This window comes from Suricata suricatta, chromosome 15 (assembly GCF_006229205.1).
Source record: "Suricata suricatta isolate VVHF042 chromosome 15, meerkat_22Aug2017_6uvM2_HiC, whole genome shotgun sequence".
NCBI lineage: Eukaryota > Metazoa > Chordata > Mammalia > Carnivora > Herpestidae > Suricata > Suricata suricatta.
In genome coordinates, this window is record NC_043714.1 from 67,979,781 (window position 1) to 67,992,196 (window position 12,416).

General features: G+C 47.4%; 1 protein-coding gene across 4 annotated transcripts in view; it reads right to left on the bottom strand.

The window, feature by feature from the left end:
* Positions 1-12,416, bottom strand: part of ASAP1 (ArfGAP with SH3 domain, ankyrin repeat and PH domain 1) — a 310,121-nt gene that overhangs the window by 246,286 nt on the left and 51,419 nt on the right. For all 4 annotated transcript variants that reach the window (XM_029923855.1, XM_029923857.1, XM_029923859.1 and 1 more), the window contains exon 3: positions 12,169-12,295. In XM_029923855.1, the coding sequence (XP_029779715.1) occupies positions 12,169-12,295 (127 nt within the window). The remainder of the gene's footprint in view (positions 1-12,168; positions 12,296-12,416) is intronic.

Here is a 12,416-nt window from a genome sequence, read left to right on the forward strand (position 1 = left end):
GCACTTAGGGCAACCTAATAATAATCTAATAATGCAAGTAATATATGCTTTTTATTCAAAAGGTATTCATTTAAGTTAATTATTAGACAGCACATCTCCTACCATGTAAGTCTGTCTCCTTCAGAAACACGAGGCTGGTGAGTGACCTCAGCCCCAGCGGGCTCTTTCAGTCTTGTGACCACTGAGAAGTCTTTTTAACTTTTTGAACCTTAGTTTTCACACCTCACAAATGAGAAAGAGTGGGTTTTGTTGCCTAACAAAGCGTTGTGTGGATGAAATGAGACAATACAGAAGAAAGCACTTGGAAAACTGTTAAGAGTACAAAAATGCTGGAGAGTAAACCCAAAGGACAGTTGCTTATTAAATCCTAGGATTCACGATTTGCCACTCATAAAGAAAAATCAGAGAGGTCAACTCTTTTTGAAAATACCAATTATCTCATTAATCCCTCTGATACCACACCACGAATTGGCTGCCCTCTCCCCCTCCCTCCCAGAGATATAAAATATCTAAATTTAAACACCTCCCACTCAAAGGAAACAAACATGGAGAGAAAAATGCTTTCCTCTTCCACAGGCAGAAGTGTCTTGTGTGTGTGTGTGTACTCGAGTATTTCCTCTAAGAAAGTCAGTGCCAGCCTGAGGCCCTGCTATTCCCTCACCCTCTGCTGCCCCGTCACAACACAGGGAGGTTGGCTGGCAGAGGGCAGGTGTGGGCCACAGAGCCCTCCAGGCGGAAGTTTGGTTCCTGGCTCCCTCATGCACTAGCTGGACAATGAGAAGGTTAAGAATAACGCATGTAAGGGACCCAGTGCAGAGCTGAGACTCGGGAAGGGACAGCAACCGCTTTCTGAAATCACTGACCCAGTGAAAGACTGCAGGCTGCAGACACCGAAAGCTCAGACTATGAATCAGGCTCAGCATCTATATCTGCCATAATTTCATGGCACAACGTCCACGAAATCTGGTGATGGAGGGTTTTCCCAATTGCTCCCTGCAATCAGTTGGCATACAACCAAAGGAAAGAGGTAGACAGCAGTATTTGGAAAGCCTTCACCCAATCTGCCCTCAACTATTATAAATCAAAGAGTTTTAATATAATCTTATTTTCAGTCAAATTTCTGAGTGCCAACTACCCTGGCCCAAGGTACTTACAATCTACTAAAAGTGAAGACATGTATGAACCTAAGTACACAATTTAGTTCCTTAAGTAATCAACAAGAGAATTATCCTAAAATCAGTTTCCAGGGGGGGAAAAAGGTATTTCCGTGGCCATCCAGTTGGTATCTACCATGTCAGGAAGTTCTTCGTCAACTCTAACCTAAATATCCCCTGCTTCAGCTGAAGCCCATTTCCTGACTGTTCTGTCTCATTTGCATTCCATTCACAATAGAAAGCATTTTTCTTAAGGACAAGTTGGAGGCAGAAAGAGCCTAGATTGGACTGAATCCTTTCTAAGCCCAGCTCATCAACTGTAAGATGGGGAAATGGCACCCATCCCCGCAGAGTTAGCGAAAGGATGAAACTGAGCGAGGTGATGTGTGTAGGGCATCCAGCGCCGAGCACGGAGAAGCTGCCTCACTGTAGTGTTCGCAGGTTCTGAATTTGTTCAAACTCTTATACACAAAATGCAGACACCTCGGGACGGTGCCGGCGTTATTTAACTTGGCACCATTTCATTTACTGGGAGGCAGTGCGTTCACTTGCTCTGCTATGAAAAATATTACCATTATTAAAGCAACAGCAGCTGCTGGGCCAGCAGTGAACGCTTATTTTGATTTGCACTTTGTGGAAATAAGGAGTATCTAATTTTATGTAAGTGCTATTAATGTGAGTAAACATTACAAAGAAAAGGAAATGGGCTTCATAAAAATATAATTTATGAAACATAAAGGAACACTCCCCATATTTCAAAGCAGTGAAGATGCTCGAATTGTATTTTGTGTATAACTTGTCAGTGAAGAAGCCACTTAATGGAAGGAAAGCTGTCGGGCTGCGTCAGACCTTTACGCAGTTCTGTTATTTACCCCTGGGAGCGGGCCAATCAAACCAGAGAGTTTCCCAAACAGAACCCAGCTGCCCTGCAGTCTTCCATCCATCCTGGGTATCTCTGGAGGATTACTTTTTGAGCACCATGTCATCACTGTGGATTTAAACAGCAATCGGGTGCATCTTCTCTGCCCACACCCTGTGTGGAATGTTGGTCTTTCTTGACCACATCAGGAAAGCTACAACGAGGCAGCACCGTGCTCTGACCGCAGCCCTTCACAATGTCCCGAGTGAATACATTGAGAAGGGTCAAGGGGAAGTGAGACGTGAGACGTGCAGAGGGAAGGACAGAGAAGGAATCGTCTTCCCAGTGCCACGGGGTGCCTTACCTTCCCCACTGCTTCTCTCGGTAAGCCTGTGAGGTACCATGCTCTTCATTTTGCTCTCACGCCGATGAAGGACGAAGATGTGGGGCCGGATCCTAGTCCAGACTTGGATGTGTTGTCTGGACATACAGAGAGGGAGCCTCCCTACCCCCCTCCCTTCTCTGAGGATCAGCGTCACACCCGGTCCTTGATGAAGGTGAGGGCTTAGGCCCACCCATCAGGTGACCCCAGCAACCTAGCCAAAGCCCAATGGACTTGTGCTGGTGTCCTGCCCCAAGCTGGGCAGGTCCGATCCTTCCTCGTGGACATGTGAGTCAGGCACAATGACTCAGCTGGCGCTGGGGGGGGGAAGGGACACTAGAGGGAGGGAGCAGGTAGGGCCAGGGCTGCTGTCCTCTGCCATTTGTCCCAAAGAGAATATCCACACTGCCTATCGTTCTTGCCCCTCATGTCCAGGAAACAGCCCTGAGTCCCTAAAGCAAATCCTCATTTTGCCTGAACTAGCCATATTTTGTTTTGTTGGGGGGGAGGAGGAATCTGTTACAACAAAAGAGCCTAACTTCATCATCCACAGAAAAGAGGAGTTGAACCAGATGGTCTCTAAAGCCCTTTTCCAACTCTGTCAAGTTGATTTCATAATACAGTCATCAGGTCAGGTGCTATGCTGGGCACTGGGGACACGGCCATCCTTGCCCTCGTCCCCGGGCACAATGCTACAGGAATACAAGGTATCCGGGCTATATTAACAACAAAAGGGCTTGGAAAAGCTCACATTCTTCTCTACCCAAAGCACACATGGCAGCAAAAGGGATGATCAAGCTTAACTCAGCCACCTTTGCTTTAACAGTTGGTACCAAAATGCAACTGTCTTTTGGGGTTTACCTCGCTGGTGCATGAGACTCCGGTTTTGTTTTTCTTGTTTCTGGGTGGCTAAATTGGGTGCTGTCTTATCAAAGGGACATATATTCCAGTTCTCTGGGGAAAATTACACTATAGCCCCAGCATTAAAATTCAGTTCTTACATAAGTGACCACAAAGAGCACCACAACACAGGGCTGCTCAGAATGTGCTCTGAGCTCGTAGAGCCTACTGTGAGCTCGCAGATTCCATGAAGACCAAGCGGGGTCAAGGGCCTCCAGGACTGACCAAACCCCTGCCTCACAAATAATTAAAACTCGTTTCACTGACACTGAAAAGGAGTTATGAGACCCACAAAAATGTAAATTCGAGGGTAAGTCCTTTTCACTTTAAGGCGCCTGCCTCCAAACCAAAATAGAATTCCTTGTGGTCTCTGTGCTTTGGGCTGTAATCAGTAAAGAACACAACAGAGCTGCCACGCTCTGTCCTGGTCGGGGCCGAGGCACCTCCCCACAAAGGACCAAAATCAAATCCCTGCATGTATTATATAACAGAGAAGGTGGCTCATTACCTTGAAGCTCCAGCCCAAATCAAAGCGGGCAGCAAGATCATGGCTTAGGTGCACCAACAGAGGGGCAACAGGGGCGGGGAAGGAAACAGAACTGGCAGTGACAAAGGAAGCACAGCTGGTGGGTCCGCACCAGGAGAGCCCAGTGGGCCTGAGTTGGAGAAGGCGGCACTGGGCAGTGGTTACCTTCAGAGAAGCAGCACCAAGAGCAGAGGCCTGAGGAAAACTGAGCAGTCAGTGTGTTTCAGGTGAAACTGTCTTTGACCGTGACCCCGAACGGCCACAGTGCTGGTGCTGCCCCAGTCCTCCCTCCAGCCTCATCTGCACTCCACCCTCCAGCTCCTGGAAGGCACACAGCTGGCCCTGCCGTCACCTGTCCTCCTGAAATGAGTCGACCAAGTCTTGTCCTCTCAGCTACACATCCAAGGGTCTAATCCGACAATGACAATCTGCAACAGCAGGAAGCTAAGAAGAACACTTACTTCTCGAGCACTTAGTATGGCAGGCCCTGTTCTAAGCACTTTGCATACACGGACTCACTGAGAGGTAGGTACTGTCCCCAGGAGGAAACTGGGACACCGTAAGGTTCAGGAGCCCGCCTGACATGGACTACAAGAGAACAGGGCCACAGTGAACCCAGGTAAGGGAGCCTGAGGGTTGTCACTGGCACACAGCAGAGAGAACTCTGCCCATCTCCCCTAGCAACGAGGCCTCTCACCTCCTTCCTCCCCGCCCTACAGAGGGCTGACTAATCTGACTGGTCAGACCCTGACACTCATCAGGCCATACATTACCAGTAATGATGTCACGTGAGTGCCTCACGGGTACTCTCTCCTTGAATGCTCAGAACAACGCCATTTATTCACCAAATGAGGAAACCAAGGCTCAAATGCGAAGTGGTCTCCACCCGCATCACTTAATTCATGTGGGAAAGGCTGAGGCCAAGGTCTGGCTCCGGTCATCAGATGACGAGGTTACATAAATGGAAACCACCCCTCTGCAGGCTCCCTTGACTCACAGACATGAAGACAGAAGTCTGGATAGTGCTGGAACATGCAGGGCCCAGAAGCTTCAGATGAGAGCTGGTGAATCCAGCACCAGGGAGGGCTGCTGTGGCCTCACAGTGTATCTTGTGAGACCACACTTTCCACCAGCAGACTGCCTAGGAAGACTAGGTTCCTAAATTCAGGTTGACTCTCCTCTCCTCTGACCTGGGAGCAAATTCTAGAGAGCGAGCCACCACCATGCACAAATAGCCCTTTAGGAAAGCACAGTGCAAAGAGCCTGGGTTTGGAAGCTGGGGGACCTGAATTCAAATCTCTGCTCAACTTCCTTCCCGTTTTAGGCCTCAGTCTCCATAATGGGACTAAAGTAGGCCCATGTGGGTCCTCATCCCTCGTGAGCTTTCTCCCATAGGGATACAAAACTCTAGCACACCAATCACAGGAATGATACCGTATTTTGCTTCCCAATATTAGATCTCTAACAAGCAATCCAAGCAACTGATTAGCAAAAGATAATCAGTGCTACTCCACTGAGCTGATAGATCTCAGCCCAAATCAAAGACAGTTGGGGCGCCCGGGTGTCTTAGTCTTTTGAGCATCTGACTCTTGCTTTCTGCTCAGGTCATGATCTCAGGGTCCATGGGTTTGAGCCCCGTGTCGGGTTCAGCCCTGATAATACACAGCCTGCTTGCGATTCTCTGTCTCCTTCTCTCTCTGCCCCTCCCCTCCCCCCACCTAAATAAATGAACTGAAAAAAGTGGTTAAGATGGAAAGAACAGACAGCCGGCGTGAGACATAGGTTGAACCATGTTATTAAGATGTCTATTAATATTGCAAGTCATTATTAGACTCCCATCGCCACCTTCCTGGGCCCCTCAGAGATCAGGCTCCTAGGCTGGGAAGCACTAGACTAGACTTTCTCCAAGGTCCATGAGACTCCGATGCCCTGTGATTCGCAGCACCCAGCGAAGAGGCAGGGCCACGGACAGCCAAGAAGCCACAGGCAGGCGGCCAGATTCCTCCAGCAACCCCAGCCAAGCGCAGGGGTTCTTTGGTCGGAGTTGTGGGCAGCTTGCAGGCAAAGACAAGGTGGTCCACAGTCCCAGGCTAATATTCCCCAGTGCAGCTGGAAGCCACCAGGCCCTTTTCACTCTGCTGACTCACGGAGGGCTACGGGTAGCTCCAACTCTAATGACAAACGGCAGAGATTTCCAGAGAGATCCAATAAGAGGTCTTTGAAGAACAGAGAAAAGGAACGGTCTTTCCCTTTTTTATTCTCTATCCCAAACTCTTTATCTCTGGCACTAGATATCAAGTGGGAAAAAGATAAATAAGTAGAGGTCTTTTTCATGGGCTCTGAAAGACAAACAAAGCAAAACAATAAAAACTAGCAAGCAGGAAGCACACAGGACAGTGAAATACAGAAGGAACAAAGGCAGAGATCCTGCATTCCGAGACCAAGTCTATCAATCACTAGGGTGTCACTTTGGTCAAGTAATTTATCTCACGGAGCCTTACTTTGTTCATATGTAGAAAATGATAAGGATGCTACCACAAAGGGGTTTTAGTAGACAGTACACGTGGAAAATGTGTTTTAAACCCTAAAGATGTACATGAAAGGCAAACAGCATTAGTTTGGAACATGTGGCTACCAGTTTGAGCCTTGTTTCAGAAAACGCAGGAGCTGTGGTACATAAAGGGAGTTTTGGTCTCTCTTTGCTTCTGCAGAAAAATAAATGTACTCCTTGCTCACTGACCTTTACTGCTTGTGTCCAGAGAAAACTCACCCTCAGTACCTCTGAACTGGATCAGAGAGCTGGACCAAAGAGTCTAAAATTCTGTGTAAGAGAGCACCGTCAAGAGAAGACTTACCTTTTGTTGTTTTATCCTCAAGAGATCAGGGACAAAGAAAGCCTATATGTGTGTATATTGATTGAACCTCATCGATGCGGAGGACAATCCTGATTTTACCTAAACCCTGCCTGAGATGTACCTTTCTTTAAGACTACAATCAACTTTAGCAGCTGCTGTGTAAACTAACACTTGCTGCAAAGTTTATCAGCTTTCAAAATTTAAGAGAAGTAATGCAACTGCACTCTAGCACAGGTGGAGCTGATGAGCAAGACGAACCTTCAAGCCCTGGCCACAGAGGCCCTTTGTGTGAGATTCCAGATACCACTGGAGACCTAAAAGCATTTATCAAAGATTAATGACCTCCTGTCATCTGCATAGCAGATGATGCCCAAGTGAACATGGATAAAAAATAAAACTTACATGGAGAGCGAAGAAACACATACAGACTGACTAGTATGCGAGGGAGTGCTTCAGAAACAGGATTCATGCCCAAATCCACTACTTACAGTGTGGATGCCCTTGGGCAAAAGCGTCACTGTTGGAAGACAGGGTCAATGCTAACAGCGGGGCACGTCTAAGCATCAAATAACAGTATGCATGGGGCTCCCACATAGTAGGAATGCTAGTAACTGGTAACTATAGTTACTATGAAAGAGGCCTAGGTAACGGATCAACATTCCACACCTTCATTCATTTCTTCATTCAAACATTTCTGTGGCTTCAGAAAAAAGTAAACATATCATGTGTGTGAAGCCAAGCTAACTTCTAATGCAAGACCCACATTTGTCCCCCTTAAGAAAATTTTTATGTTTTTATTTTTAAAAAATTTCTTTTAATGTTTATTTAGTTTTGAGAGGGAGAGAGAGGGAGAGAGACAGAGTGTGAGTGGGGGAGGGGCAGAGAGAGAGGGAGACACAGAATCCGAAGCAGGCTCCAGACTCTGAGCTGTCAGCACAGAGCCTGACGCTGGGCTTGAACCCACGAACCATGAGATCATGACCTGAGCTGAAGTCGGCTGCTTAACCGACAGAGCCACCCAGGCGCCCCAAACAAACTTTTAGACTATGCACCTCACGAGGGCAGGGATGATCACCTCTGTATCCCTAGGGCCTAACACACTGGTGGGCACTGCATGGTTTGTGTACTGAACGGATGGTAATTTGAGTGAGTCAGCTTGCACTGCTGGGGTCAACGTTCTGTATCACTGACCCACCTGTGAACCGCCCCTCCCACCCGATTAAGAATGACAGCCTTTTTTACCTCCTTCTCAAAGACCATTCGTTTCTCCAGAACACAATCCAGACAACTCCAGTGTCTCAGCTAGGCTGAGCAAAATGATTTGTACTCCCCAGAAATGCTTTGAGTGAATGCCGTTCCCAAATTATGCCCAAATAAGTTCCCTCATCTGAATCTGAAAAACCATACCCAAGTCTCTGAAAGCACAAGAAAAAAAAAATAAGTGACGTATTTAAGTATTGCTATTAAGAACTCCCTGGAATGTGAACATGAAAATAAACCTAAGCCACTGAGGAACTTAGGCACCTGGGTTTCAGAAGATCAAAATCAGAAAAGTACAATGAAAGTGAAGCCTCTTCTATTCTCTACAAAGCCACTGTAATATGTCTTTGTAGACTTTTAGAACATCTGTTTTGTGCCTTAATTGTTTAAGGATCTCCTAAGTCCATTTGCTTACTAGCCATTTGACCTTGAGGACAAAGCACTTCATCTCTCTAGGCCTCAATTTTCTTCTCTGTAAAATGGACACAAGTGTCCCTTCTCCATAAAGCTCCAATGAGGCTCAAATGTTCAATAAAAGGGCAGAACATTCCTCCTCCATCATCGCAAAAGATAAAGTGCTGCCCCAATATCAAATAAACAAGACGACCTTTATTTATCATGTCGATTCTCCCTTTCACCAAGCACTGAGTATTGACCGGTCTAAGCCTTGAAACCAACAATGTCTCCTGTGGTCTCCCAGCACGGTGGTCCTGGATGGCTGGCTTCCCTTCCTTTCTCAGCACAACTGTTTTCTCCTAGTAATTTACTCATAATTTACTCAAATGGTCACAAGTAAAATGGCACACATCAATGTGCTCCACTGAATAAGCAAAACACTGCCTTTCTGCCTGGAAAACACTCAGACATCAGGATGAAACCTGGGCGGCTAATCCACCCCTGCCTCCCCTCGGCAGATGCTCGTTGTGGGCCAGCCTCACCCTAACTCCCACGGTCATGTGGGACCCTCTGCCCCAACAGCGGTGCCCAGAAGCAAAGTCTTCACCTCTTTTTACTACACATTTCTGACCCATTTCCTCGAGTGCTCATCACAGAGAGATTTAAATAAAAACACCGATATCTGCAAAATAGCACAAGCTTTGCCAACGGGACATACCAAAAGGGGGAGCGTGGGTTAACCTAGGGTTCGAAGCTTAGGGAGCTACGGTGTTTTAGTTGAAACTTCTGTAGGTTGACCAGGAACCCAAAGAGCAAAAATAAATAAATAAATAAAAACAGTTTGTAAATAAACAGGAAGGCATTTCATGACTAGAACAAGGTTTTTTCAAAAGAATTCCAAACTGCCCAAATGAATTCTTATCCCTAAGTTTCCACATCACCAAAAAAGTACCCAAAAGTCCTATTTCTAAGAATAACCACAAAGTAACACAAACAACATTCTTAAAGTTTCCAAGTATCTCACTTGTGAAGCATATGTGAACAAGTTTTGTGGTTTGCCCCAAAACTTTTTCTTACATTTTGAGAATAATAACCTTATGCCCTGTATTTTTTAAGAATTGAATTCTGATCCTTTTAAGATATTTATAATAATGTGCCCCCTCCATATATGCAAACTTAGGAGAACAAGTAAAAATTCAACTGTGCTGGTTATCAGTAAGAAACTAACAACAGGTATATTTCACATTTATGCAAAAGACAATTCCTCATGAGTCCAACTTCATAGCATATGATTCAAGAATTAAAAGATGCAGGGGCACCTGGGTGGCTCAGTCGCTTAAGCTTCCAACTTCGGCTCAGATCATGATCTCATGTTCGTAGGTTCGAACCCCACGTCAGGCTCTGTGCTGACAGCTCAGAACCTGAAGCCTGCTTCAGATTCTGTGTCCCCTTCTCTCTCTGCCCCTCCCAGCTCATGCTCTGTCTCTCTCTGTCTCAAAAATAAATAAAACATTTAAAAAATTAAAAAAAAAAAAAGAATTAAAAGATGCAGACGGGGGCAATGACTCCTTGACCAGCACCACACTGTAGTTTCAAAAAAGAATTACAGAATTACTGTGTCATTCTGACTGAAACATTTGCTGTCATATTTTTGAGAGTGTGCATACTCTCACATGACATTTTTGAACTCCTAGACCGATTCTGATTCCTTCTCAAATTTACAGACCACATTTGTATTATGACTGGATCTATTTTTCTAGGTAACCTTGCAGAACAGTATTCATCAAAAAAAAATGTTATCTGTTGCGTTCACTTTGAAATTTAGTTACCTCAAACTAACATCAAGAGCAGCTGCACGTAATTTACATTAACTCTATCCTCTCCTATTGCTGCAAAATACGTGGGTGTACCCCCACAAACAGCAATATCAACTACTTCCCTTATCACAAACAGAATAGAGTAACACTATCCGAATGTGCAGAAAAGGAGAGTAAAAATAACTAACAGCTCTATTAGGAGGCACTGAAAAATTTATCTAGAAGGAAAATAATCACGCAGTCTAATCGATGTCCCATCCCCCAAAAGGCATATACAATTAGTACAGAAAAAAAGGATGCAGAATGCTCCTGTATCAGCTTGTTCCAATTTATCACAATTAAGTGAAGGACAGACCATCATGGGGCCGAATGCCCTGCAACTCCATTTATTCCCAGACACTAAACGTCAGGCTAGTGCAACAGACAAGTCACAAAGACTGGAAAAAAAAAAAAAAAAACCAACCTGAAAAAAACCCAAAACCAAAAAGAAAAAAAAGGTAAAATCCATTTACCACTGTCTTTCTTTCAAACAAACTTACGTAGGTGGTATTTTCTCCAAATAAATTTCAAAATTCGGCTCGATGGCCCAACATTAACTTCACAGAGAACTCTAGAAGCATCCTTGACTGGCATAAAACGTTCAGACTAATTCACTGCACCAGGCAGGCACGAGGGGACCTGGCACCACGCAAAGAAATCTCTTTCCTTCTAAAATTTAGGACCTTGTGCTTCAGAGGGCCAGCAGTGTATGTAACCTGGCCTTTTCAAAGTAGCAAACCTTTTCAAGTAGCAAAGCGTGTACCAAGAACAGTTTGCCCAAAGAAGCCCAAACTTCTAAATATGACAGAGGGCTGGCTGTGGTAAGCTTGTATCAGAAAGAGTTACCCAAATCTCAAATAAACCAACCACAAGATAATGCACCCCAGGAAAACGATCTGCCTTCCCAGGTTCCCCTGATGCTGTGTCTTCCTGTTGAAAGAGGCTTGGCTCCTTTGGAGGAGAGTGGTGCTTTATGGCACTTACAGATGGTGCAGAGTTCCAGGACAAATGTCCTATTTTTATTGAGGTTCAGAGGCTTCTGCAGCTCTCGGGCTTGCGGGTGCCTCCTTCCCTTACCCACTCTGCCCTATCACTCATTCACTTCAATTTTAAAGGAAATGGCTCTGCCCTTGGCCCTGCTGGGGACACCCACAATGCCTCCCTGGAGGGTCCTGATAAGCGGAGCTCTTCTCCGGCAGTCTCAGACCCCCCCTTTCTCCTGCTCTGGCCAGCTCTTCCCGGCAGCCTCAGGCCTCCCTTCACAGCCTCCGAGTGCCCTGCGGGCAAGTCCTGCTGGCGCAGCAGCCTTGGCAAAACCAAACCCTCGGGTGAAGGGAGCCGAGTGGGGACCTGTCCGCACAGATCTTTCTTTGCACCCAGGGTTTAGGAGACTGAATGAGGACGAATCCTGGGGTGGAGAAAATCTCAGCCTGAGTTCCCCCTCATTCCTTTGGGGTTTTTCCACCGGCCCTTGCCTATGCAGCTAAGCCTGCCGGGCAGAGCCGGTCCCTGGAGAGGGGCATTCGCCGACCATCTCCCGGTCCCTTTCGGGTGACCTTGGCCACGTTGCTTCACCTCCCTCTGCCCTCTTGCCTGACACCACCCACTTCGCGGGTTACGACAGGGTCAGAAGGATGCGGAAAGCGCCTCGCAGACTGTGTGGCACCCATGAAGGGTCCATGAAACGGACAGGACTTCCCTCTTCTTTTTCCTAGGGGTGTCAGGAGCCCGCTCAGTCCTCTCCCCACCTCCAGCCCCAAGGGGTGGGCGCCCCGGAAAACGGGGGCAGGGGGCTGCACATCCGAGCCCCTCTTCACCTGGAGTAGGGGTGGGGGTTCCGGAGGGGGTGTGGCTGCCCCAGCCCCCAACATCCCCCCCCTCTGCCCAGAAATCAAAACAATCCAACGGCGAGCGGGTGCAGCGAGGCTTCCCCGCAGCCGGGCCGGGGTCCCCGGTTGGGGCGCGCCGGCCCCGACCTACCTCCTCCAGCAGCGTGACGGTGTTCCTGCAGTTGTGCAGCCGCGTGGTGAAGCTGGACGTGGTGGGCGAGTTGTAGTCCTCGGTGGTCTCGGCGATGAACTCGGAGACGGAGATCTGGTCCGGCATCCTGCCGGGGGGGCGAGACACAAGCGGGGGCGGGGAGTGAGTCACGGCGCAGGCTCCCGGGGCCGCGGGCCGCCCGGCGGCTCATGAACGCCCCGCGCAGCCCGCCTCCCGGCGCCCGGCCT